The sequence below is a fragment of the Balaenoptera borealis genome (genome assembly GCF_965194805.1).
Source record: "Balaenoptera borealis genome assembly, chromosome: 17".
NCBI classification, from domain to species: Eukaryota; Metazoa; Chordata; class Mammalia; order Artiodactyla; family Balaenopteridae; genus Balaenoptera; species Balaenoptera borealis.
Genome location: NC_138876.1, coordinates 77674576 through 77699867, shown reverse-complemented (window position 1 = coordinate 77699867; position 25292 = coordinate 77674576). Strand labels below are relative to the sequence as shown.

Below are 25292 nucleotides of genomic sequence, written 5' to 3'. Positions count from 1 at the left end.
TTTATTCATTTAGCATCACTAATTCTAGAACAGGTTTCCACATTTAAATAGAACTCAAATTTACAAAACAAGTGCTGTTTTTAAAACTTTGCCAATCACCTTATACACATCTCTATTAGCATGGTCATTTAAAATATAGAATTAATGAAGAAGAATTAGGAAAGGTCAAGTATATTTCTGAATCTTATTCTTCTTAGTAGACTATAGAGAAACTGAGGGATTTTAAAAGAAAAATGATTTATTCCTTTTAAGTTTGACCAACCAGTCAGTTCTGCCCCAAATCCTGTTCTTTGATGCTGACTTTTTAAAAAAATATAGTTGATATGCAATATTATGTTAGTTTCAGGTGTGCTAGGTAGTGATTGGACATCTATGTACATTACAAGATGATCCCGAAGATAAGTCTGGTAACCGTCTGTCCCCATACAAAGTTACCACAATATTATTGACTATATTTCTCATGCTGTATATTACATCCCCATGGCTTATTTATTGTGTAACTGGAAGCTTGTACGTCTTAATCTCTTATCAAAACAAGTTGAAAGCACTTCAGTTTGGAGTAGGAAACCATTGAAATCTGGAATTGTTCTGTTTGAATGATGGAATCCTTATGTGAAAATATTTTTGAGAAACTATTTCAAAAAGCACCATGAATGTATTAATTTTCTTTGGTTTCTGGTCTCATCTGCTCATACCCCTTCCCCTTGGTATCGCCTGGGCAAGAGTAAGTTCATATGATAGTGCCTTACTGTCTTCAGTACTGTTTAAATGACATATTCCAACCCAGGCCATATTCGGAACCATAATAAGGGAAGAACACTTCTTTTCAAAGCAAAGTTTCATTTTAGAATTTTGGAGCAATTTAGGAAACTTAGTCCCGGTCTTTCTGATTTTGAGGCAAAAGTTTGAGCCTTAGGTTGTTTTCTCGATAGTAAGAGATGACAAATGTTAAAGCCTATTTCTCCCTATAAAATGTCTTGTAACCTGCCAATCATGTTCATTTCTATTGTAATTTAATCTCCTGGGTTATTTATTTATTTATTTTTTAATTATTTATTTTTGGCTGTGTTGGGTCTTCGTTTCCGTGCGAGGGCTTTCTCTAGTTGTGGCGAGCAGGGGCCACTCTTCATCACGGTGCGTGGGCCTCTCACTGTCGCGGCCTCTCTTGTTGCGGAGCACAGGCTCCAGACGCGCAGGTTCAGCAGTTGTGGCTCACGGGCCCAGCTGCTCCGCGACATGTGGGATCTTCCCAGACCAGGGCTCGAACCCGCGTCCCCCGCATTGGCAGGCAGATTCTCAACCACTGCGCCACCAGGGAAGCCCTCCTGGGTTATTTTTGAAATCATGATTGTTCATTTATTTCAGGGGCAGATTGTGTGTTCCAACTCCCCCGCTACAACCAGGCGTTTGTTTTTTTTTTACTTTTTTTTTATTTTGAAAATTTAGACTCACAGGAAGTTACAAAGAGAGCAAAGAGGTCCCATGTACCATCACCCAGCTTCCCCCTCCTCGCATTATGTCTTATGTAATTAGAGTGCAGTGTTGAACCCAGGAAATCGACATCGGTACAGCGTGTGTATAGTTGTGTCCTTTTATCGCACGTGTAGGCTCATGGAACCATCACCACAGTCAAGATTCTAACCAAAGCACGAAGCTCTCCCTTTCCATACCCCTTTACGCCCAGACACACCCGCTCCCATCCCTAACCCCCGACAACCGTTTATCTGTTCCCCACTCTAGAATTTCGTAATTTGGGAATGTTCTATAGCTGGAATCATGCAGTGTGTGACTTTCTGCTATTGGCTTTGTTCACTCAGCATGAGTGCCACTGAGATACATCCAACTGTTCCTTTTCCTTTCCGAGCAGCGCTCTGTGCTCGGATGACCAGCCGTTATTAACATTCACCTATTAAGGGGCACTGTGGCCCTTTATAGTTTCTAGTTTCTGATTATTACAGATACAGCTGCAGTGGACACGTGTGTGCAGGGTTTTGTGTGGTTGTAGTTTTCGTCTTCTCTGGAATCGACGCCCAGGAGTGCAGTTGCTGGGCTGTGCCATGTTCTATGGCTGCCGTCGACGTCCATGGTGGACCAGTGTCTCTGCCTGTTCCCAGCATCTAACCAGTGGGGGCACTTTTTCACCTTAGTTCCTCCAGCAAGTGTGTGGTGATAGCTCATTGTCGTCCCAGGGGCTAGTATTGGGGAGCATCTGTTTGTGGGTTTGTTTGCCCTTCGAATGCCCTCTTTGTTGAGACCTTTTGTTGAAACCTTCATATCTTTTGTCCATTTTCTAATTGGATTATTTGGTTTTTTAAAGTTGAATTTTGAGAGTTATTTATATATTCTAGGTGTAAGTTCATTGTCAGATATGTGTTTTGCAGCTATTTTCTCCCGGTCTGTAGCTTGTCTTTTTATCCTTGTAACAGGGTCATTCACAGAACAAACGTTTTTTTGAAAATTTTGATAAGTCAAATTTTTTTCTTTTATGGATCAAGATTTTAATATCATATCTGAGAACCCTTCATCAAGCCCCACATCCCAAAGATTTTCTCCTGTGTTATCTCCTAAAAAATGTATAGTTTTGTGTTTTACAAGTAAATCTCTGATCCTTTCTGAGTTAGTTTCTGCATGAGGAATGAGGGTTAGGTCAAGGTTCATATTTGTGCTCGTGGATGTCCAATCACTCCAGCACCATTTGTTGGAAAGACTGTTCTTCCTCCATTGAATTGCTTTTGCACTTTTGTCAAAATAAGTTGACTGTACCTCTGGGTCCCTATTTGGGTTCTCTATTCTGTTCTGTCGATCTGTGTGTCTGTCTCAATATATACCACAATCTTGATTACTATAGCTGTATAGTAAATCAAGAAACTGAGTACTAGAGTGATTCCTCCCACTTTTTTCTTCTTTTTCAATATCCTTTTAGCTATTACAGTTCCTTTGCCTTTCCTTGGAATTTTCGAATAATCATGCGCATGTTTGCCTATAGCTACTGGAAAGTTCTGCTTGGTGCTCACTTTTCTTCCACTCTCTCTTATTGTTCAGCCCAGTTTGCTCCTACCTGCTTCTTTGTTGTCGATTTTGTCTGACATGATCGTCTATTTAGAAAATATCAAGGTGTCTACAAAACAAACAAAAAAACCCTAGAACTAAAAAAGTGATTTGGCAAGATCACAGGATACAAGATCAACATGCGAAAGTCAGTTGTATTTCTATATAGTAGTGATGAGCACATGGAAGGCAAAATTAAAAATACAGAACTATTTACAATGGCTCAAAAAAATGAAATACTTCAGTGTAAACCTAACAAAACCCATATAGGACTCATGTGCTGAAAACTCTAGAACTCGGATGAAGGAAATCAGAGAAGGTCTAAATCAATGGAGAGACATACCATGTTAAAGAACTGGGAGAAGCAATCCAGTAAAGATGTCAATTCCTCCCCCATCGCTAAACGGATTTAGTGCAATGCCTCGCAAAATCCCAGAAAGATCTTTTGTAGATACAGATTCTGTTTTGATGCATTTCTTTTTTACAAGAACATCTGGAACTATGTGACTTGAAAACAATAAATTGACCAGGGAAATGGTTTTCCAGTGATACCTGTGGGTACTTTCAGTGCTTTCGATCACGTTTACTGTAAAAATTCAGTGCCTGCCTTCTGTGAGCCAGGCCCCATGCTGAGTGCCTTCCGTTCTCTGAGTCCCGTCATCTCATCTCCCCACCCTGTGGGGAAGGTGCTGTTAGGATCCTCACTTTACAGACAGGAAAATGGAAGTACCTAGAGGGAATTTACTTGCCCGAGGCCACAGAGCTAGAGGATTCAGAAGCAAGATTCAAACGTAGACCCACTTGGGTCCAAAATCTGCTCTGCACTCGGTGTTCCTGTCCCTGTAGGGGTTTCAGGCCAAGTGCCCTCTTAGATAACCCTGCTTTTTGAGAATCTCTGTAGTCCTTACATCACTTTACTGCCTAGTTCCCTGCCAGGCTCTGTCGTGAGTATCCCCAGTCTACACTCCGGTTCCAGCTAGAGAGCTGCACCCAAGGACTGTTCCAAATTACCCAGCTAGAAGGGAACATTTGATACTTTGCAGAATAACTTTTTTTCTTGAAATTTTTATTTAAAAGAGACTTTCCCATCTGGCAGAGAAGGATGACTATAGAAGTACTGTTGCTTGCCTTGCAAGTGGGAGAAATGGATTTTGGAATGACACATCACTTTTCTTAGGTGTCAGGGGAAGTAGGTCACTTTAGAGTGTTTATAATATTTGAAAAAAGCTGGCATTGAAAAATGAGAAGTTGAATATTGAGTAGTTCTCCGAGCAAAGACTAGAAATGGACTGCTGAAATATTTTCTGAGATAGACCATAACTTTTTAATATAGTTTCTTTTTTCCAGTGTCTCCCTAAGATAAGTTTTATTTTAATAGTCAATTGTAGCTTGATAAAAGGAGCAATTTAGTCTTTATGGTATATATATATTGGCTTCATTTATTGCAATGTCTTTCTAGATATAAACACAGGAAAGCTTTAACCTCCTTGAGTTCTAGAAACAGCGATTGGAGTGATCTAGAGGTCCTTAGTAAGTAAAATAGATGAACATGAACGTTTAAAAGCCTCCATCTACCTTTAAGGCTGTTAAACAAATGAGAAAAGTCCAATCCCCTCTCTGTAGAAATCAATAAAGAATAAACAATGCCACAGAAGCGTCGGATCCCCTCTAAGCTAATGGAGGAGAAATTACACGAATCCAGACGTTCGACTGGAGACTTCGGCATTGCATCCGAAGTGGTTTCTGGCAACATCTCCCAGTTCGGAGCCCGTGGCTTCCTTTTGCACACTTACCAGGTCCTGAATGCAGAATTTCATAAGTCGGTTACTAAACTGCAGTTGCCGGCTAAATGTTTTCTGAAGAATTTGGGGTGACGTGATCGTAAACACAGGCTAACATGTTACACGCCAGTATAACTGCCGTTAGCACGTTTACTACAGGGACCATCCAGCCCTTGGTAACAGGAGAGGCTGCCTCTGACCTCCAGGTACCAGCGCCCCCATCCTCAGCCCTGGTCATCACCCCTCAGCCCCGTAAATGGCTCCTGACAATGATTCCCTCCATCAGGCTGTAAACTCATGGGCAGTTTCAGAGTCTGTGCGCTGCTTAAAGAACTCTGCACGTTCTATATACAGAAACAGGCTGCATAAGAAGTATGAGAATTTCAAGGCCATAAAGGATATAAGAGATCATCCGTGTTGCAGGTCCAGGACGACTAGAGCAGAGCGGAAGGAAAGGTCCACCACGTTCCGAGCACAGTTGGGTCCTGCTGTCTCTTCATCCACCCCACCTTGCTCATACCTTCCTCTTCTTTACTCTCTTGTTTCTTGGGAGATTTAATCCACTTCACTTTCTTAATATATTACATTTAATTCTTCGTTCAGTGATCAATACCTTACATACGGTTTATCTTCAAACTTTCCTTCTGTCTGCATGTTTCCTCTGTCCTCGTGCTCCTGTCTTCTTGCTTTGAACACAGTAAATTAAATATCAGCAGCGAGAAAAAGTTTCCAAGAATCACAGAACTTATTATTCGTCTGCCATCCCCTCATCCACTGCAGGAATCCCCTCTAAAGTTTCTTGGGCTGATGGTAAGACTTTGTCTGCACAGGCCCATTCTGGGATGAAAAGCTCACTCTTTACAAAGGAGTTAATACCAGTTTGGGACAGTTTTGTTTAAAAAGTCTTCCTTAAATCGATCTACAAATTGCCTCTACAGTCTGTGACATTCTGATGGCGTTGTCTCTAGCTCACTACAAAGGACAGTGGCTAACATGTATTACCCCCAACACACCAGGAAGGGCTCCTGGCGTCATCCTCGTGGTGCAGGTGAGGAACCCGAAGGTTAGAGAGACCCGAGGTCACACGGGAGTAAAGAGTGGAGCTGGGGGTGCGGAGCTCGTATTCTGACCCCAGACCCTGGAGGAGGGGCCCCGCCAGCCCCTTCTCCGCCAGGACGCTGTCCTCCAGGGTCACACCTGCTCTCTGGGCCCCTTTCTCCTTGCTGTGTTCTTACCCCGCTAGGTCTTCTGTCTTCTGTTTCCCAGATGCCCTTCCCCTGTCTCGCCATCGGAATGGTCATGGGCTACTATCCTCTTGTTTCCACTCGGGTCCTCCCCTGCCCGTGTTCCCTGGAATCTCCCCGCCCTGACACTGCATTGTGCAGACTGCAGCTGGCACATTGTGAATGTTGTGACGGCCACACTGCGTCCGTCTCAGGCACATCAGCCTCTCCTGGCCCATGGTAGGCACTGAGTGGTCTTTGTCGAAGGATCGCATTCCCTTCCCTGGCTATTATATACTCTACGACTTCTTAGTTGTTTTTCCCTGGGGTCTCTGATTCCCCGTGGTTAAACCTTAAATTTGCAAAAGCAGTACATTCTTCCTCTCTCTGCTCGGAGACGGAATTATAATTCATCCGATGCTTTGCTTTTGGCAGGAGGAGAAGCAAATGGGGACTTGCCGCTTCCCAGCACTGTTAAGTGTTGCTTCTGTGGCGGCTCAGCATCTGCACTAGAAGGTAACTGCTGACTCACTGGGTCTGTGTCCCCGCGGCAGCGTCACTGCCTTTCTTCTCGCCCGTCAGCCCCGGCAGGTGCTCTGTGCCCCGAGCCCAGCTCGGGCTCCCGGGAGGGTCCGTACAGGTACTGCCCTCACCCCCAGGAGCGCCGGCCCCTGCCACTGCTGTAGCGCCGTCATCACCTCCAGAGGTCTCCTCCGATGTCCCGGGCCAGGTATGAAAAGTCCCGTAGAGCCTCCTGGCGCCTGTAAGCCAGAACTTACCCCTGTGCTAAGGCTTCTGCTTCTCATTTTTATCTCCCTGTTTTCAGTGCCTCCGTAGGAAATCTGTCTCCTGCATCCTGTGCGTTGGTCTTTCTCTTTCTGCTGTACCGCTCCTGTCAACATACAAATGTGCTGTCGTTTCTACCATCTTAAAAAAAAACTCCCTCTCTTGATCCTGCTGACACCTCCAGCCCTCACCTCCTCTCCAAGCTCCTGGGACACATCAGCAGCCCTTGTCCCCCACTATTGGAATCAGCAGCAGTTTCCACCTTGCTGAATGCTGGTTCTCCCCTTCTGTTTAGCACCTGGACGTATCGTGCTGCATATTGCATTTATTTATGCCATATTTGTGAGCTCCAGGTAGCGTTCATTGTGTTCACTGCCTGGCATGAGTAGATGCTCGGGAAACATTATTTTCTGAAGGCACAGATACATAACTGGTGCTTTGTGCGTTCTAGATCTTCTGTCTGTATAAACATGCCCCCTTGGGGGTCTGTCCCTTGGGGGTGGGAGGATCACAGGAAGTGGTCTTTGTCGTATTGGGTGGGTCTCCGTGGCCTGGAGGATTCCGGCCCAATCCTCCAGGCAAGTGCAGGGAAGTCTGCTTTGTATCGAATCAGGTGATGACTAGATTGTTATTTTTCTGTTGTTCAGAAGATATTCTAATTTCCTTAGCAAGATATTAGAATAATTATTTTCTCCCGCAGAGGGAGCAGTGAAATTTTGAGAGCTCCTTAGAGAATCTTACCAAAGGGCTTTTATTGTCACTGCCACAAATTGGATTTCGCGGGCCTATTCTTTATATTTTAGGAATGCCGTCTCCCCGCAGAGTTTCCAGAGCATCTTCCTGCCTCTTAACTCCCCCTCACTGCTTTCTCCTCTGGCACTGCAAGTACTGCGAACTCCAGCTTCTCTGGCAGTGGGCACACAGATTCTGCCACCACAGCAGGAAAGAGGCTTTGTCCTGGAAGCAGCCTAAGGCCTGGCATCCTCCGGGCTAGGGGTGGGGAGGAGGGCGCCAGCTAATGTTCTTTCCTCCCTTCCTTTCAGGCTCACGTCCAAATCCAGCCCCTCTTCACCCCTGGCAGCCTGGGACGTTTCCATGACTGTTGAGGGCTGTACCTGGGACGTTTCCATGACTGTTGAGGGCTGTACCTGGGACGTTTCCATGACTGTTGAGGACTGTACCTGGGACGTTTCCATGACTGTAGAGGGCTGTACCTGGGACGTTTCCATGACTGTTGAGGGTTGTACCTGGGACATTTCCATGACTGTTGAGGGCTGTACCTGGGACGTTTCCATGACTATTGAGGGCTGTACCTGGGACGGTTCCATGACTTTTGAGGGCTGTACCAGGGCACCGGTTTAGAAAACAGAAGGACCTGGGGTTGCTCCTTCAACTGACCAGCTTCAGGCAACTCACTTAAACCTTCCGAGCCTCAGTTTCCCCATCTGCTAAGTGGGACAGGTGATACTTGTTGATTCTAAGGTGTCCATCCCATCTGGCCGGAGGTGTTGCAGAAGGAAGAGTCCCCATAAATGGCTGCCGCTGCATTTCTCTCCTGAGCGTTAAGTGATGCGCGCAGAATCAAAAGCTTCAGATACCAGGAAGCTGTAAACATCAACAACTACCTTTCGCCCCAAGCAAAATAATCCTCTTTCTTGTTAAAAAATAATAGAAAATTTCATTTCTCACTAAACAAATGTAAACAATGATAGAGACTGAGGAAAAAAAGAACTATTTCTAAAAGCCAACTCCCTTTTTTCACTTTGGATGAGTCATTTTTTTTTTTAGTAAACAGGAATGAGAAACAGTTAATCAAGATAGAGGCAGATAGTTTCATTTTAAAAGAACAGCATGAAGGAATAGGGTAAAAAAGCGTATTGTGTTGGAATGAATATGGAAGGCAGAGTTTTCAGATCTCATGAAAGATTTGCTTTGTCCATCCAGCAGTGTCTGTAGCTTTTAAAGTATTTATCAAAATTACTTTTAATATAGGTTTTTTTATTATCATCATCCTTAGAGAGACTCTTCAGTGAGCTGGCTTTGTTAGTTTGTTTGTTTGTTTTGGCAGCGGGAGTAGGAAGGTGGGGAAGTAAGCAAAGCCTTTGTGATAGTTTTAGCTTCTTATTCTTTTGCATTGGGGCAAACACACATCCTGTGCTGGACACACGTCAGACAAGGGTCCCTACAAGAGATTCTGAGCTCTGCTGTCCCGCAGGGTCCGGTGCTACGCTGGGCTGACCAGGTGTCCGTGGCTGGGGGAAGGGCAGTGCCAGGGAGGAGGGATGGCACACAGAATGAGAGGTCAGAAAAGACTTCGCGGTGCGTCTGGGGACACTTGGAAGGCTCTGGTCCAGGCCAGGCGGAGGAGGGCTGGGGGATGCCAGGGCAGGGAGGCGCCGGCGTCAGCGAGCGTGCCCGGGGGGAGGGGGCCCTGGGGGCAGGTGACGATGGACAGGCAGGGGAGGGCCTGTGGCCGCAGAGCATAGCAGTTGGGCCACCTGCCCGCTGCTTTCGCTCCGGCCAGCTTGGAGCAGAGCTGGAACGGGCCTGGGCAAGGTGCAGTGACCGTATCAGCCACTCCTGAGCCCCTTGTCGCTTGGACCCCAGAATGACATTTCCAGTGTAGACTGTGGTGAAGCCTTACCTCATGCCGTTCTAGGCTTGAAAATGGTTTATGTGAGACGTGTTAAGTGCTAAAGATTAAAATATGTGCTGCAAAAATAGGTGTCTACAGACTTGCCTGTCTTACTTTGAATTGTCCCAGAATTCAGTCTGAATTCTTAAAAGTGAAAAAATACTGTTTGTCTTTTCTGAGTACACTTGAGGCAAGGAACTAGTTGTTTTAACAACTGCTGGACTTTTCCAGCACTAAGATTGATTCCAGAGATGGAAAATAATTCTAGGTGTTGCTTGGCAAATAACATCAACAGTATTCATTCTTTTTTTTTTTAAAGCAGAACCTACTGGTTCTGCTTTAAAATTCTACCTTGTATTGATTTCCCTTTGGACCGTATTTGTGTTGTAAGCACAGTTCAGGGCTAATGTGTTCGTTAAGCTGTGAATAAACAGTTTCTGTGCGTTTGTGGGCCGGTGCCCCAAGCTCTCCAATCAAAAGAAGGCACTTGGAGTGTTGTTTCAAATTTATAAACAGTGCATCCTGAGGTTCGCTTCCTGGGTTTTTTATCTGAGGCCATCATTGAGCTTTTATAATATAAAATAATGTGCTAGGTAGTCTACTAAGGGTTTTGCATTTTACATTTTAGTTCAGCTGGGTGCCCATTTTAGTGAGCGCCTACTGTGTACACGGCTGGGGGCTTTAGTAGAAATGGCAGTAAAAAGTGAGTTCTCCCTACTCTCCAGATGCTCCGTGTTGTAGACAGAATGAAACACAGTCTCTGTTGCTTGTTTTTCTTTTTTTATTTATTTATTTATTTATTTATTTATGGCTGTGTTGGGTCTTCATTTCTGTGCGAGGGCTTTCTCTAGTTGTGGCAAGCGGGGGCCACTCTTCATCGCGGTGCGCGGGCCTCTCACTATCACGGCCTCTCTTGTTGCGGAGCACAGGCTCCAGACGCGCAGGCTCAGTAACTGTGGCTCACGGGCCCAGTTGCTCCGCGGCATGTGGGATCTTCCCAGACCAGGGCTCGAACCCGTGTCCCCTGCATTGGCAGGCGGATTCTCAACCACTGCGCCACCAGGGAAGCCCCTGCTTGTTGTTCTTTTTAATCTCTCATGATTTTCATCAGAGTTCAGCTAACTTTGATGGATCTGCAGTCACTGGTGTCAAGAAAGAAAATTAAATTAATGGAACTCAGTTGTTAAACATTTCACCTTCTCTGCTTGTGCGTTTAAGCTGTAAGCAAGTAACATGATTATTTGACGTTAAGAAAAAGTTTAAGCGATTTCTCGTCCTCCTCTTCCTGCTAGGGGAAGCCGGTACTCAGCAGTGAATGGCCAAGAGAGTAGATCTTAGAGCTTAGGGACTAAACTACAATTAGTGTGGCTTCCTAATGTAAATGCACTTACATTATTTAAATGTAAACCATTTAGAACTACATCACGCCCACCTTTTAAGAGCTGGAATGAGGGTGTGACATGGGGAGGTGGAGCAAGGGGTAGGCATGCAGATCAGGTTGTGGAGCCCTCAGCCACCTGGTAGCCGAGTATCTTAGACAACTTTGTTGGTGTCTTTGGACATGACTTTCCTCATCTGTAAGTGGGGATAATAACACTTGCTTTAGAGATGTTGGTGGGATTGAATCGTAAAACCTTTAAACCGCATTAGTACAGTTCTCTGTGCATTAGTACCTCATATGTGCTTAACAGGAAATGGTCATTATGAACAGGTTAATTTTTAAACGTAAATTAAATAGCAGTTTTCCTAATACACTCCCAGTGAACTTGGTCCACTCCCCCCATAATGCTGCTTTATTTTTCCTTCTTTCAAGTTGATATGTGTCACCGTTTTAACACATATTTATTTCAGAGTATTTACACACATATGTATTTACACACGTATTCACACACATATGTATTTACACACGTATTCACACACATATTTAATACATACTTATTTCACTAGAAATTGAAAATATTTTCACAAATAAAGGTTCTGTCTATATTGCCACCCTGCTACGGTTGCCGTAGAGTATGTACAAGTTTACACAGCCAAAGAAAAATGCAAATTGCGGGTGCCTACAACCCATGTCAGTGGGACAACCAGATGCCGGGTCCCCAGATCCACGCAGCCCCGGGTTCTGGTGGGGGTGCCACTCGCAAGTACTTACCCTCTTGCTGGTACAGGGGGATCAGACCCCTCGTAAGGGAGTAATTGTGAGGATGGATGAGATGGGGCGTGTGAGCCCTGCACGGTGTCTCCATGAGCTGCTACTGAAGTTCATAATCCTCGAGTTTGCTGAGATGTCATTGCTGCTGCTAGAAGGTGCTCCTGGTCAGCCTGGGACCTGAAGGGGCTAGCCTGTGCGAAGGGCCGGGGCTCTCACTGAGACTTTGGCTGTGCCTCACACGTTCTCACAGCCGAGCACAGAGCCGAGTGAAGCCCCCTCCAGGAGAGGACAAAGAGGCCGAAAGTGGGATCACTTTATGTTCGTTTGGACAAGGCAAGCAGTCCCACTGGAATTCTGTCATTAGGAATTCTAGTCACCCTGCTTTTAATTACTTGTCGTTATTTCCATCAAGCAAGCCATCGTATTTCCGAACGATTTTTGGTGCTGGCTTCTGAGATCTCGGGGGCAGGGCAGGGCTCCCCGACACTGACACAAGCTGGTGGCCCTGTTATAGCAAAACTTTCTCTGCCTTTGGCCACGGAAGACTGTTGAACCAGAAATGGGATTTTATTTTTTCTGACTCTCAATTTCATTTTACCTGTAATTGTCTTAAATAAGAGAAGTGCATTTTAAAAGAAACCCATGACATTTCTTTTTAGAGTGGACTTACTTACAAATGAAAATGAAGCCTGTGAACGAGTTTTCTAAATGACCTTGGAGAATGACATCAAAGTCAAGACTCCATCCCAGATTGAGATTTGACCGGCTCTTTTTCTCCTATCGACCTTAGGTTTGATTTCATTTTTAATAATGGCTTTATTATTTTCTCTAGGCTGTTTCACTCGCACAACTGTTTGCTTTGAAATTTGAAACCACACATTTTTGTTGTCGCTCAAATCAAAATGGGGTCACGCGAGTGACCTTGTAGATAGAAACTGCCTGGTCAACCCACCTTGAAATCGCACACACGCTCTCACCTGAGACCCGTGGAATCATTTTAAGACAAAAGATCATTCAGTGACCGTAAAGCTTGAAACCTGATGAGGGGGGACGAAATGTAATAACAGCTCACGTCGCCTGAACAGACGCAATGCTCCACACCGGCCCCTCGACGCGCTCCCTCGCGGAATTCTCACGGCAGCCCCAGCACACGTACCGTCCGGAGGAAACTGAGGCACACCGAGCTCGGGGAACGTGCCCAGGGTCGCAGAGCTGTGAGTGGCCGGGCTCTGGAGTAAACGCGGTTGACCTTGAACCCTGGACCTGGCTCTGGACTGAGGGGCTCTGCGTCAGCAGGCGGACAGACAGAAACCCCGAAGGATGCCACCTGGACCGGTTCTACTGTCTGGCCTGGATTCGTTAGGGGATGAACAGGAAGCGAGTGTCCTCTTTTCTCATGCCCTAAGAATGCACCCTGAATTCTCCTCTCCGCCTCTGGGATGAAATCTCAGAGACGACCCGTAGCCTCTTCGTTTCATCTTAAATAATTCAAAGTCCTCAGGTCAGTTTCAGGCATGAACGACTGAAGACCTCCAGCCTCTCCTCCTGTTTCAGCTGGGCTCCCCCTCTCCCGGCTCAGGCCTGTGTTGGCTTCGAAACCTCGGTGGAGGAGGGGGCTGAATAAACCTTGTGCGTTTTCCCAGCTCCTTTCCGGCTCCATATTAGGCATCACTTCTAACCTGGGGGCAGGTCCATGGGGGTCTGTGGACGTGCGGGGGGACGATGACGGGGGTCCTCTTCTTGGCTCTGACACCCATCATCCCCTGGGCATGGGGGAGTCCAGAGCTCGTTCTCTTTGGGGGCTTTTGGGGTCCCTGGGGGCAGCCGCACGTCTCCCACCGCTGGGGGTGCTCACGGCCTTCCCCCCAGTGCAGGGCTCTTGGCTTTCTCGGGGTGGGTGACTCTTTGGGCGCAGTTCCTTTTAAGATAACCCTAGGCCACCTTTCCCCAAGTTCACGTGTGGCCTAGGAAACCCTTGTACTCGTGGAAACGCAGCTTCCTCTGGCCCGTGTCCTGGGGTGGAGGGTCCAGCACAGTCTTTCTTTAGACCTCTCAGACTCCAGCTACAAGCCAGTCTCCATCAGCTCCAGGAGACCTGGGTCAGGCTCTCTGGAGGTGGGCAGGGGTCCTGAATCCAACCTCAGTCTGTCTGGGGTGAGGGTAGGCACACGCCAAGGTCCAAACCACAGCTCTGAGCAAAGAGCTGAGTCAGCCCCGATACCGGCTCCTTAGGTGACATTGTCTCCCACTCCTTCTTTGCCCCCTGACATCACGGGAAAGCGCTGTGGGTAACAAGTTGTACCCCCTCCGTGCTTCCCTGCAGATTTGCTCAGTTCACAGCGCCACCTGGAGGCTGCTGCCGTAATACAGCACACGACTGTCAGTAATTTCCACGCGTTTATCAAAGCGCCTGTGCAAGTGTGTGGTGCTCACCCGCGTGTCGGGCGCACCCTAGGAGAGCCCCGGGGGGCATTGCTCCTTGGTCCATATCCATGACGGCCTAGAAGGTAAAGCTGGCCTCTTGGCATCTCTTCACTATTCCAACGTGCATTTCTGTCCTCCGGCTGCACAGAATGGATGTGTCAAAAGAAACAAGGCTTAAAGGACCTGCTGAAAAGTGGACAGATGGTTTACCCAACAGGTGGAAAATGAAAACAAAATCATGAAAACCCAGGGCAAGAATTTTTTTATTATGTAACATTTGAAGACCTACTCTAGCCAACTGAAAGAGTAAGCTAAAAAATGACTAGGAAAAAAAAAAAATGACTAGGATACCAGAATCAAAAGTTTAAATGTTGTTAGGACAAGTCCATGGTTTCCAAGAATATACAAAGTGAGAGTGTTGTTGGCAAGAAGATTATTTCATTTACAGCTTGGAGCTGATTGCTGATGGCAACACTGAGGTCAGAAAAGAGAAGAGCCAGCCATCAGGATTATAGATGTTGAGGGATTTCACCAGGCAATAAGCAAGGAGGCACGTCATTCAGTAAATGAAAAAAACAACAGGTCCTGAAAGGGCGGTGGTTTTGACTTAACGCTTCCAGATGTTTGGGCCTCTCATTTCTTAGTTTCCGTTCAATTTATCGTGTGCAAATTTAGTCTTTTTTGGATACATGCTTTTGTTACTCCCCCGTTTACCTTTTCACTTTTGTTCTTCTCCTTTTGCACTCTTTACAAGTTATTTTCACAGCATAAAAGGAGTTAATAAAGTGAATGACATTAGGAAGGGAAGGAAAAGGGAAAATGGTGAAAAACATGGCATATTAATTAAAATGGATAAGTTAATGTCTTCCAAATGCAGTGCCATTACTTCCTTTAACCTACAGAACTAAGCATTTAATTTAGGAATACATCTTGCTTCTAAATGTAATTTTCACGATGGCCACAACATTGTTAACTATTTGCGATGCGTATTAAGGAGATGACAAGTTTCCTCCTGAAACCCTGCTGGTTACAGTCGTCTCGGGCAGAGGGAGGACAGATGTGTGAACGTGCACAGCTGGTTCGGAGAGGCTGCCGTGGTTCTGTTTGGCTCAAGCCTGGGGTGCAGAGGAGGAAGCGAGGGAAGATTAGAGTGTGTGCTTCCTGCCCACACACCACGTGCCAGCAGTCAAGCAGGAAGCCCGGAATCATCCTCAACGGCTCCCTCACCCTCCACAACCAGACCGACACCAAGTTCGGCCCAGTGCAGGTCTTAAACATCTCTTGAAATTGTCCACGCTTCTCTCCATCCCCAAAGACCCCTTCCTCATTAGGGTGACATGAATGAGAAGTGCCTCTGTGCCCTTATTTAACCTTCTCAAGTGCCCTGAATAGGTAGGTGGTATCATTATCCCCATTTTAGAGATGGGAAACCTGAGGCCCAGGATGGAGAAGTGACCTGCCCAAGGCTACTCAGCCCTTACGGGGCAGAGCCAGGATTCGGGCCCACGGGCCGTGCCCAGGGGGCCACCGCTCAGAGCCCACTGCCTCTCCCTCCCCTGGGCAGCTCTGCCCAGCCTCTCTGCAGCTGTTCCTGCTCCCCCTCTCATCCTGGTCCCTCCCCACAGCCAGGGGAGTTCTTAGAACTACAGACCTGACCCTGTCACTGGTGCACGATCACCCTCTAGGGCTCCCCCATTGCTCTGCATGAAATCCAAAGTCCATCTGCCCCATCCTCACCCCAGTAGGTCTGTCCCCGTCCCCCTGCCACCAGCACTCTGCACTGGCTGTCGGGTGTGTTTCAGGTTTCTTGAATGAACCACGAACTCAGTGGAGAGCTTCCCTGAGGACGGATGCCCCACGACCGTGCCTTTACTCCAGTTCTTCCCTCCTGCTCTGTCATCTGACTCCCGAGAAGTGGTTGGTGGGGAAGTGCATTGTGACAGTCTTGCCACACTGATCAACATTATTTAATTAATATTCACTGTATGTATTTTGAATATTTTTTTCTAAATTGCCATGACTTTCCTGTTTCTTTACATCTTACACATAATTGCTCAGTCACTAGGTACTAATCAATTGATTCAACCCAGCCCACAACTCAGTAAGCTGAATTAGATTCAGCACTCTTAGATTTTGAGTGCTTTTCTCTTACATGTGTAAAGAATTCAAAAGTTAACGGTGTCATGTGAGACTGCATTCTTACTTCAATTGTAAGGAGGTTTCTCTGCTCTTAAATGGGAAAAAACAAGAATACAGTTATGAAGGTTGGAATCTTACGGCTAAAGTCAGTAAGCACAGATGCTGTTCCCAAAAAAATCAGAAAGCAACAAGGGACAAGTTTACCCAGATTGTAAATGTTTTGTGATCCGAAACTAGAAGAATCGGTTCTTCCAGAGCTCTTATTAACCTCAAAGGTAAATTGCTTCTTTTGCTCTTTGCCTCCAAGAGTGTTTGAGCAGGGCTTCCCTGGTGGTGCAGTGGTTAAGAATCCGCCTGCCAATGCAGGGGACACGGGTTCGAGCCCTGGTCCGGGAAGATCCCACATGCTGCGGAGCAACTAAGCCCGTGCGCTACAACTACTGAGCCTGCGCTCTAGAGCCCGCGAGCCACAACTACTGAGCCCGTGTGCCACAACTACTGAGCCTGTGAGCCACAACTACTGAAGCCCACAAGCCACAACTACTGAAGCCCATGCACCTAGAGCCCATGCTCCGCAACAAGAGAAGCCACCGCAATGAGAAGCCCACGCGCCGCAACAAAGAGTAGCCCCCGCTCGCCACAACTAGAGAAAGCCCGCGCACGGCAACGAAGACCCAACACAGCCAAAAGAAAAAAAAGAATGTTTGAGCGGAAAGCATTTTCAAGCTCACCGAATTCAACACATTCATTTTCATAGATGAGATCCAGACGCCGAGATGTTCAGTGACTCAGAGTGGAATTAGTCAGACTCCCTCCTTAAAGCAGTATTCCACCTTTTTTCTGCCATAACACACGAGAAATGACCAGTTTTCACATATCTGAGAAACTTCTACAGGTGAATCTGGGATTATGTTCATTCCCAGGGTGCTTGCTGTAACTGCAGGACTCTCTTCCTGCCTGGAACGTAAAGATCAATTAGGCGTTAATTGTCTGTTTCTCTTTACTTTACCAGAAGCACATGGCCCACGGTGTCTTCTATGATTGAATCTTAAAATCAAGAGACACCACACAGAAATCTGGGTTTGCTGTGTCAACTGTGAAAGCCATTCCCCGCGGCAGCCCCGTAGCTGGAGGCCCCTTCACACAGGCCACAGTCACCGTGATCCGACTGACCTCGGAGGCACCGAGGCTCACGTTGCCTGGGTTACAGGAAATTGGCTTTCAGCCTTTTTCACATAAACTGTGTGTACGGCGGCTCACTTTCTATCCCTCACTGCCCCCAGGGTTGTAAATGCTCTGAGACCGGCGTGCTGGGTCTCCCCAGTGTCACCCGTCAGCCCAGGTCCTGGTCTCTACCTAACTGCCCCCATGGGCAGCTGGCAGATGTGAAGTTAGACGGATCCAGGCCACTTTGGTTTTGGAAGTTCCAGTTCTCTGGGATTGCTGTTTCCATGTCCCCAAAGCCCCAGACTTTTACTCATGTAAGAGACAAGAAAGCCTGGCTCACGTTCTCCGTGCCAGCATCTAGCGCCGACTCTGACGCTCGCTGGTACAGGAGTGAGATTCTTTCCATGTCCTCTTGCCACTCAAAGGCTGGACCAGCTTCCTGGGCATCACCTGGCGTCTGGTGAGAAATGCAGAGTCTGGGGTGTCCAGCAGACCCCCGGATGCACAGGCACATTCAAGTTTGAGAGGCATCACTAGGGCCAGCAGGAGTCACCGTGTCTTTGCCCCTGTGTCCTCTGCCCCTGGCTGGCTCTGTGCCCCATCAGCCCTCCCCATGCAGGCAACATGACCCCTCCGGCCCCGGTCCTCCATCGGGAAGGAGCTGCTGGGGGAGCTCTGCCCACGATGACCCCCACCCGGGCTGCTGGTGAGTTCACGTTGCCCTGACTCAGAGGGCCGCTCTGTCCCTCGGTTCTGCCACATTTTTTTCTCCAATCCATGTTATGCTTTCACGAAATTTTTAAATGGATATTCAGCAGGGTAGAATGTAGGCAAAATGGGCTGTGAATGGAAGCTTCCCTCAGGCTTGTGTCCTCTCTCCTTAGCCCTCCATCAGGGATCAAGCAGGGCCGGATAATTACCTTTGTTGATGAAACCTCACGTGGCTGAGGTCGAATTTTTCTGAAACGAGATGAAGAGGCATAGAGGCCCCTTCAGGCCTGCTTCCAGCAGTGCCCGGGCCTGTCCTGATGTCAGGGGCCTGGGCAAGCCTGCCATCAGCGGAGGACCATGTGATCCCTGAACACAGGCCATGGTTATCATATTTGTGACGTCACGATGGAGTTCCAGGTTTCCAGGTGTCTTGAATGTACCTGGTCTGCATCACACCAAAGTCTACACTCCAGAACTCTGGGTGGGTCTGTACAGCTCCGTCCCAGCCAACACTGTTTGAACATCAAAAAGTAACAGAGCAGAAGTTAAGGATTATGTCACAATTAAGAGAAGGAGCAGCCTTTGCCACCTTCATTATTTTTGAAGTAGTGCGTTGGCTAAAACAGGTAGGAAACATCACCTGCACCGTATTATTATCCTGTAGCACCCCACCAGTTCCTACAGCTTTTTCCGTGGCTTTCAAGCCTTCTGATAAGATGCTGTCCTCCCCACCTCCAGGAGTTTCAATTAGAACGTTTCAGCTGTGACCACGGTCATTTCTAAACATCACCAGCATGTTGACAGTTATTAGGGAAATTGGGAATGACAAAGGGAAGGCAGACGGAAGAGGGGTAGAAACAGGAAGGAAATGGAGTGTGAATTAGTTACAAATAATCACTGGTTTTCTAACATAAACGCTCACGCCGGTTTTGTGTCTAGTACCTGCTTCCTCGGCTGGAGGGCGTGCAGAATGGGAGCGCTTGGAGGAGCCGTCCCCTGGCTCCTCTGGGTGCCTCTGTTCACCCATTCTCAGGCCTGCTTTTCCATGAAGACAGAAAGCAGGGCGGGAGGAGGACGAGCTTCCTGGGAAATGCTTCCTAGAAAGTAGCCTGGGAGTCCTCGGTCCCGAGAGTGCAGAGAGATGACTTTCATTTAGTTCGGAACGGCACCAAAGTCCCCCTGGACAGACAGCTCGGCACACTGGAAAGTCGGTCGGTAGCGGTGGCCATTTGGGGGTTCCAGTCCGAATACGATGGAATTCGAAAAGAACACGGTCGTGCGGGCCAGCGTGAGCTTTACCGCCAGTGACCGTCACGTGATCACTACAACTCATCATGTGAAGAACCTTCTCCTAAGAACAGTGAATGCCGGAAGCATAGAAGAGTTCACAGGCCAGTATTCCCATGGGCCTTTTTTGAAACTGGAAATAACTCACTTGTCCTTAGCTCCTCAGAGCCACGTGCTTTTAGAGGGAGAAGGACTCGTGGGAATCTCGTCCAAGCGCTCGTGTCACAGATGAGGAGCCAAGGCCCCAGGGGAAGGGGCAGAGGCTCTACCTCCTGTCACCCGCTGGGCGATCTTCCCCCTTGCTGGAGGTTTGCCCTGGTCCTTAGGCACAAAGGTCACAGGCACAGCTTTCCGTGGTGTCCTTCACTCTGCCCCTGAACCTTCTGGCACTGTCCCCTCTGTGGACACATTTTGGAAGCTGCAGAGGTAACCAGTGAAGATGTTATACGCGCTCGGGAGAAACAAGGCCTGTCCTGGGGGCTGTCAGGTGCCCTGGGGGTGATCCAGCGGGGTTGCCTCCGGGCCCCGGCTCCGCTGCCTGCTCTGGCTGCAGCCCCCTCCTGGAGGACCAGGCTCGTCCTCCGGGTGAGATGTACGCAGGCTCGTGGATGAGCAGACCCGAGGATCTGCAGAGGAATCCGCACTCCTCCTCTGGTATTTCATTCAGAATATGTCCAAAGAAACAGTCTTACTTCCTCTTCATGAGAGGAGGTGATTTTTGAAACTAAATTGAAGTATCATAATAGAACCGCACAATTAAAGGAAATCATTATGGAGGAGTTGCCTTGGGGCTTCTTACATCTTGCATAGGAAAGTATTTTTATTAGAACGAATCCTTCTGCAGATTACCAAAATGGTCTCTAACAAAACATGACGATGGGTGTACTTCGAGATTAAGAGTTTTAAAAGATGTGAAGGAAAAATATCAGCCCCCCGCCCCAAGCTTATTTTAAGACACTTCATTTTCTTCCCGTGAGAGCAGATCATTTTACAGTAATACCGCTTTATTTTGTAAATGAGTTATTTGACAAGTTAGTTGACTACATTATTCTCTTAATACTCCTAATTACAACCAAAGATGCTGAAAAGGTCTTTCACCAGTGCTTTGGAAGGCTGAGGCGTCCATCAGTGCTCTGTGCCAGCAGTGACAGGCAGAGGTGGCTGGTGCTGAGAGGGCTGCTGAGATAAATGCTTCATGAAACGCTCCAAGCAGCAAGACTCCCTCAAGATTTATGCTGGGAGTGTTGATGAGTGTTCCGTTATCGTGGGCTTGGGTGGGGGCGTGAGGGAGTCAAGTTGCTCAGAAAGCCATAAATAAGCCCCATGAATGCTTACCTATTATACAAGTTTTCCATAAAGTAACATATTTAGGTTTGATTGACACCTTAAGATTGTGTTCTTAGTTCTCTAGGGGATCTGGGAAAATACATACCACAAAGAAACTTGATTTCTGCTCATGGTGTGAAAAATTTGTGGAGCATTTATAATCAGAGTGTCTATTTATATGGTTGATCTAGAAGTATGTCCAGGTTTTTTTGTTTGTTTTTTGTTTGTTTTAGTTAAAAAATAAGCTTGTGTTTAATGGGTTGAACTTCATACGCATTCCATGCGCAGGAGAATGTGTTTTCAAATGTATTGGTTGGCAAAAGTAAGATAAACATGTTGACTTTTTAAAAAATATTTTCGTGTTTACTGCCGTTTCTTGCCCATCTTTTCAGTTTTTGAAGAGTTGGGTGCTTGTTGAAGCGTTAGGAGAGATTGATAGTCAGAAGTCTGAAGGTTTGCTTCGTCGCAAGAGGCATATTAGACGTCATCGATGCTGTAGCCTAAAGCAGCAAAGGGATTCTCAGGAACCCAGTGGCATTTCATGAACGGGGAACGACCCGCATTTCTGCACTCGTCTAGCGTTTCCGGGGTTTGGGTATAAGTGATGCCAGCCGGGCGTGATCGGGAGGCGGGTCTCCCCGCTGGGAAGGCGGCGGGAGGAGTTGGCGCGTGGGAACCCTCTGCCGCTGCTTCTCCGAGCGCGGGGCGCGGGGCGCGGGCCTCGTGCGGCCGCCGGGATCGCCCCCCTCCCGGGCGGGCGGGCGGCGGGGGTGCCCTGGGGCGGGGGCGCGCGGCTCCGCCGTTGCTGCAGCCGTGATGTCACTCGCCCGTCCTAACCCGCGGTTGGTTGCTGTGTGTTTCAGCTCTGCCTGCAGTCGAACACAAAGACCTGGAGGAGACTCCCACATCCTTCGGGGAGGAGAAAGGAGGCGGCGAAGCAGCTGAAAGGAACTTGGGGCTTGGGGCCTCTCCGCACCGGGCGGCCGGCGAGGCGGCCAGGGAACTAAAGCCGCGGGGCGGTGAACGAGCCGGGAGATGAGGCGCTGCCGCCGCTGCTGCCGCCGCCGCCGCCGCTGACACTCGGTTCCGGACCGTCCGCTGCCCTTTGTGCCGCCCGCACATGTGTCTGCCCAGCGCATCCGGAGGCGCGCAGACGAGCATCCACCACGGCCGCCGGGGAGAGAGCGCCCGCCATGCCCACGGAGAGCCTACAGACAGGTAGCATGGTGAAGCCGGTCAGCCCCGCCGGCACCTTCACGTCGGCCGTGCCCCTGCGCATCCTCAACAAGGGGCCCGACTACTTTCGCCGGCAGGCGGAGCCCAACCCCAAGCGACTCAGCGCCGTGGAGCGGCTGGAGGCCGACAAGGCCAAGTACGTCAAGAGCCAGGAGGTCATCAACGCCAAGCAGGAGCCCGTGAAGCCGGCCGTGCTGGCCAAGCCCCCCGTGTGCCCGGGCGCCAAGCGCGCGCTCGGCAGCCCCACGCTCAAGGGCTTCGGCGGCGGCGCCAAGAGCGAGGGCGGCGCGCCGCGCGAGACCCTGAAGCTCGAGATCCTCAAGAACATCCTCAACAGCTCGGAGGGCTCGAGCGCGGGCTCGGGCCACAAGCACGGCGCGCGGAACTGGCCGGCGCCGCGCGCCGACGCGCCCGAGCTGCACCGGCACTCGTTCGCCGAGTCGCTGCGCGTGCGCGCCACGCCCGGCCGCGGCAGCCCGCAGGAGGGCGGCTCGCACGTGGGCCGGCGGCCGCTCGAGCCCGCCGCCGCCGACGCCTTCCTGCACGTGTCGCACAGCTCCTCGGACATCCGCAAGGTGACGGGCGCCAAGCCCCTGAAGGCCATCCCCTGCAGCAGCTCCGCGCCGCCGCTGCCCCCCAAGCCCAAGGTCGCCGCCCCGGCCGCGGTCAGGTCCCCCGAGGCCGAGGCGGCCGAGCCGGCCTGCGGGGTGGGCCGGAGACCCTCGCTCCAGCGGTCCAAGTCGGACCTGAGCGACAGGTACTTCCGGGTGGACGCCGACGTGGAGCGCTTCTTCAACTACTGCGGACTGGACCCCGAGGAGCTGGAAACCCTAGGCATGGAGAACTTCGCCCGCGCCAACTCCGACATCATCTCCCTCAACTTCCGCAGCGCCAGCATGATCAGCTCAGACTGTGAACAGTCCCAGGACAGCAACAGTGACCTTAGAAACGATGACAGTGCCAATGACCGGGTGCCCTATGGCATCTCCGCGATCGAGAGAAACGCTCGCATCATCAAGTGGTTGTATAGCATCAAACAAGCCAGAGAGTCGCAGAAGGTGTCCCACGTGTAAGAGGAAGCGCGCGCAGCGGAGGGAGGGGGGTCTCTGTCCGTGCCTCGGCAGTTATGGAGGTTGTGAGGTCTCCTTGCAGTGTTGTGAGCTTCTCCACTCTCTTTGTGTTGCTTGTTGTGCAATGTCTTTCAAGTTGCATGCCCCCCAATGTGGGGACTGACCTGGCGTCCTCGGCCACCGTCGCTGCAGAGCCTGGCCGATCGCTCGTCATCCGCCAGAAGTTCCGGGCCAGATTCACACTAGGGCTTCGATCTTCAGCAAAACTGTTTACAAGGAAAACGGTATACAACTTCTTCAATATTTATGTGGTTCCTGTGTTTTTATATCCCGCGCTATGGTGTCTTAATTAAAAGTTTTATCCACTGGCTTTTAAGTTGGGAGTAGCATCTTTTTGAAATTAAAAAAAAAAAAAAGCCAATCGGCCTACACTGGAGACCGAAACGGTGGGAAAACGAATGGGGTCTGCTTACCAAACAGATAGTGACTGACCCAAGAGAGAACCAGGCTGGGCTTTCTGAGGAAGAAAGTGGGGACCCCGGTGTTAATTGTGTAGGTATTGACATCCGCTCGCCACGTACTCAAGTTAGGGTTGGGGCGACGGTGCTACGTACGTTTTGTGTCCGATTCGGTGTGTAAATGTTGGTGGTTCTGTGTAATGCTGACCCCAAGGAAAGACAATCAGATACAATGAAGGTGATTAAATCCGGAGGTTGGGTGTTGGCAGGCTTTGTTGATATTGTTCTGATTTAGGTTGATTCAGAAATTTCCACTGTTAATCTTTTGACAGGATGGCCACCCTAGAGCTGATACTGAATGTCTTTTTTTTTTTAAGTTGGTTTTTTGGTCAAGAACTAATCCCATGCGGATTCTCTTCACTCCCTTTGTTGTTGTTGTTGATAAAGGGAGAGGGGAGTGGGGCTTGGGCAGGTGAGAGGTATCTGAAGACATGAACACAAACGGAAATACCAGCCATATCGGTATAGAGCCTCCCATTCACAAGTCAATACCTTTGGTAGCTGAACCAGACCTGAGCAGCTTGACTGTACCCTCACACATGTGTTAATCTGTCAGGCTGTGGACCTTTGTTATGGCTCTAGGAAACTGGAAACACAACTCTAGGTAGCTTTAACAGCCTGTGGTCCCTAGTGCTGCATATCAGCTTGTTCCTTTTCCCCCATAACCTGTCCTCCAGGTGGTCTAGTTAGGTGTCCATCAGCTGCTGTAGCGGAGAGGTCCACCTGCAGCTTCCTTGCTCTTGTAGACACGCTCTGGAGCTCCCAGCAGCACTGCCTTAGGCTTCATCAGCTAATAGGACACTTTCTATGGTGTAAATGCTGTAAGACTTTGTACATACTTCAATTGTTACGAAATCTTTAAGAAGAAAAAAAGGAAAAGTTACTCTAATAAATAGCTCTGGTGCAGGCACTCATGGTGGTGGTTTCTTTGTCCTTTCCTTTGCTCCCTCCGTGGAACTTTCACCTTGGACCGTGAGCCAGAAGCAGATTTTTGATGGTCTTGAAGGAGCAGCATTTCATTAAGTTATTTTCACCATGACAATTATTCTGAACAGCCGTGTTCTTCATTGTAGTTAGAGCAGTGTGCTTTTTGCTAAAATAGTTTCATCGAGGTTCCTAAAATCTGCTGCTGCTTTACTTAGTTCACACTTTCAGCATTTTTATCTTTTCGTAAATATCAGAATTTTTCACGTCTTCCACCAGACTCTTTAGTTGTAAATATTTGTGAGTTCTGATGGTAGAGACATACTTTTGAAATTTATAGCCTTGTTCTTATTTGTACAAGTCCAATGTCATTAACATTACATGTGCTCAGACACTGGTCCACTCATTCATTCATTCATCCATTCCTCTTTCAAAAGGGCGTTCGTTGACTGATTCCCTTTTCAGTCCTCACCGTTGACCCGGGACTGCTGTGGTCAACAACACAGTGTCTGCCTCAAGGAACTTAGATTTTCACTTTTACTTTAAGAGAAGAATCATTCCTCTCAATGGACATGTCTTACCTCCTGTTATTAGGACATTGAGTATTCAACAGGTATTTAATGAATCAAGTTATTTGAAGATTAACATTTCTTTTAAAGTTCCATACAACATGTAAAAGTAAAAGAAAGGATTATTTTTAAAGTTTCAGAAACAAACGATATGATTCCCAACTCTTAACCGTTCACAAACGTTTTCCTTATGAAAATCAAATTTGGTTCCTTGACTCTCCACTGGTTTTGAATTTTTCTGGTTCTCTGCTTAACTTCTAGTTCAACTAGAGCTCTACTTTCCATAAGAAAGACTT

General features: G+C 48.3%; 1 protein-coding gene across 6 annotated transcripts in view; it reads left to right on the top strand.

The window, feature by feature from the left end:
* FAM110B (family with sequence similarity 110 member B) overlaps window positions 1–25292 on the top strand; it is a 200752-nt gene that overhangs the window by 111995 nt on the left and 63465 nt on the right. For 4 of the 6 annotated variants that reach the window (XM_082364779.1, XM_082364775.1, XM_082364777.1 and 1 more), the window contains one exon: window positions 21543–23361. The exons of 1 other annotated variant lie outside the window; for it this stretch is intronic. In XM_082364779.1, coding sequence (XP_082220905.1) covers window positions 21873–22988 — 1116 coding nt within the window. In that variant the 5' untranslated portion in view covers window positions 21543–21872 and the 3' untranslated portion in view covers window positions 22989–23361. Of the gene's footprint in view, window positions 1–6487; window positions 6569–21542; window positions 23362–25292 lie in introns of those variants that run through there. One more of the 6 variants, XM_082364778.1, reaches the window with a different exon arrangement.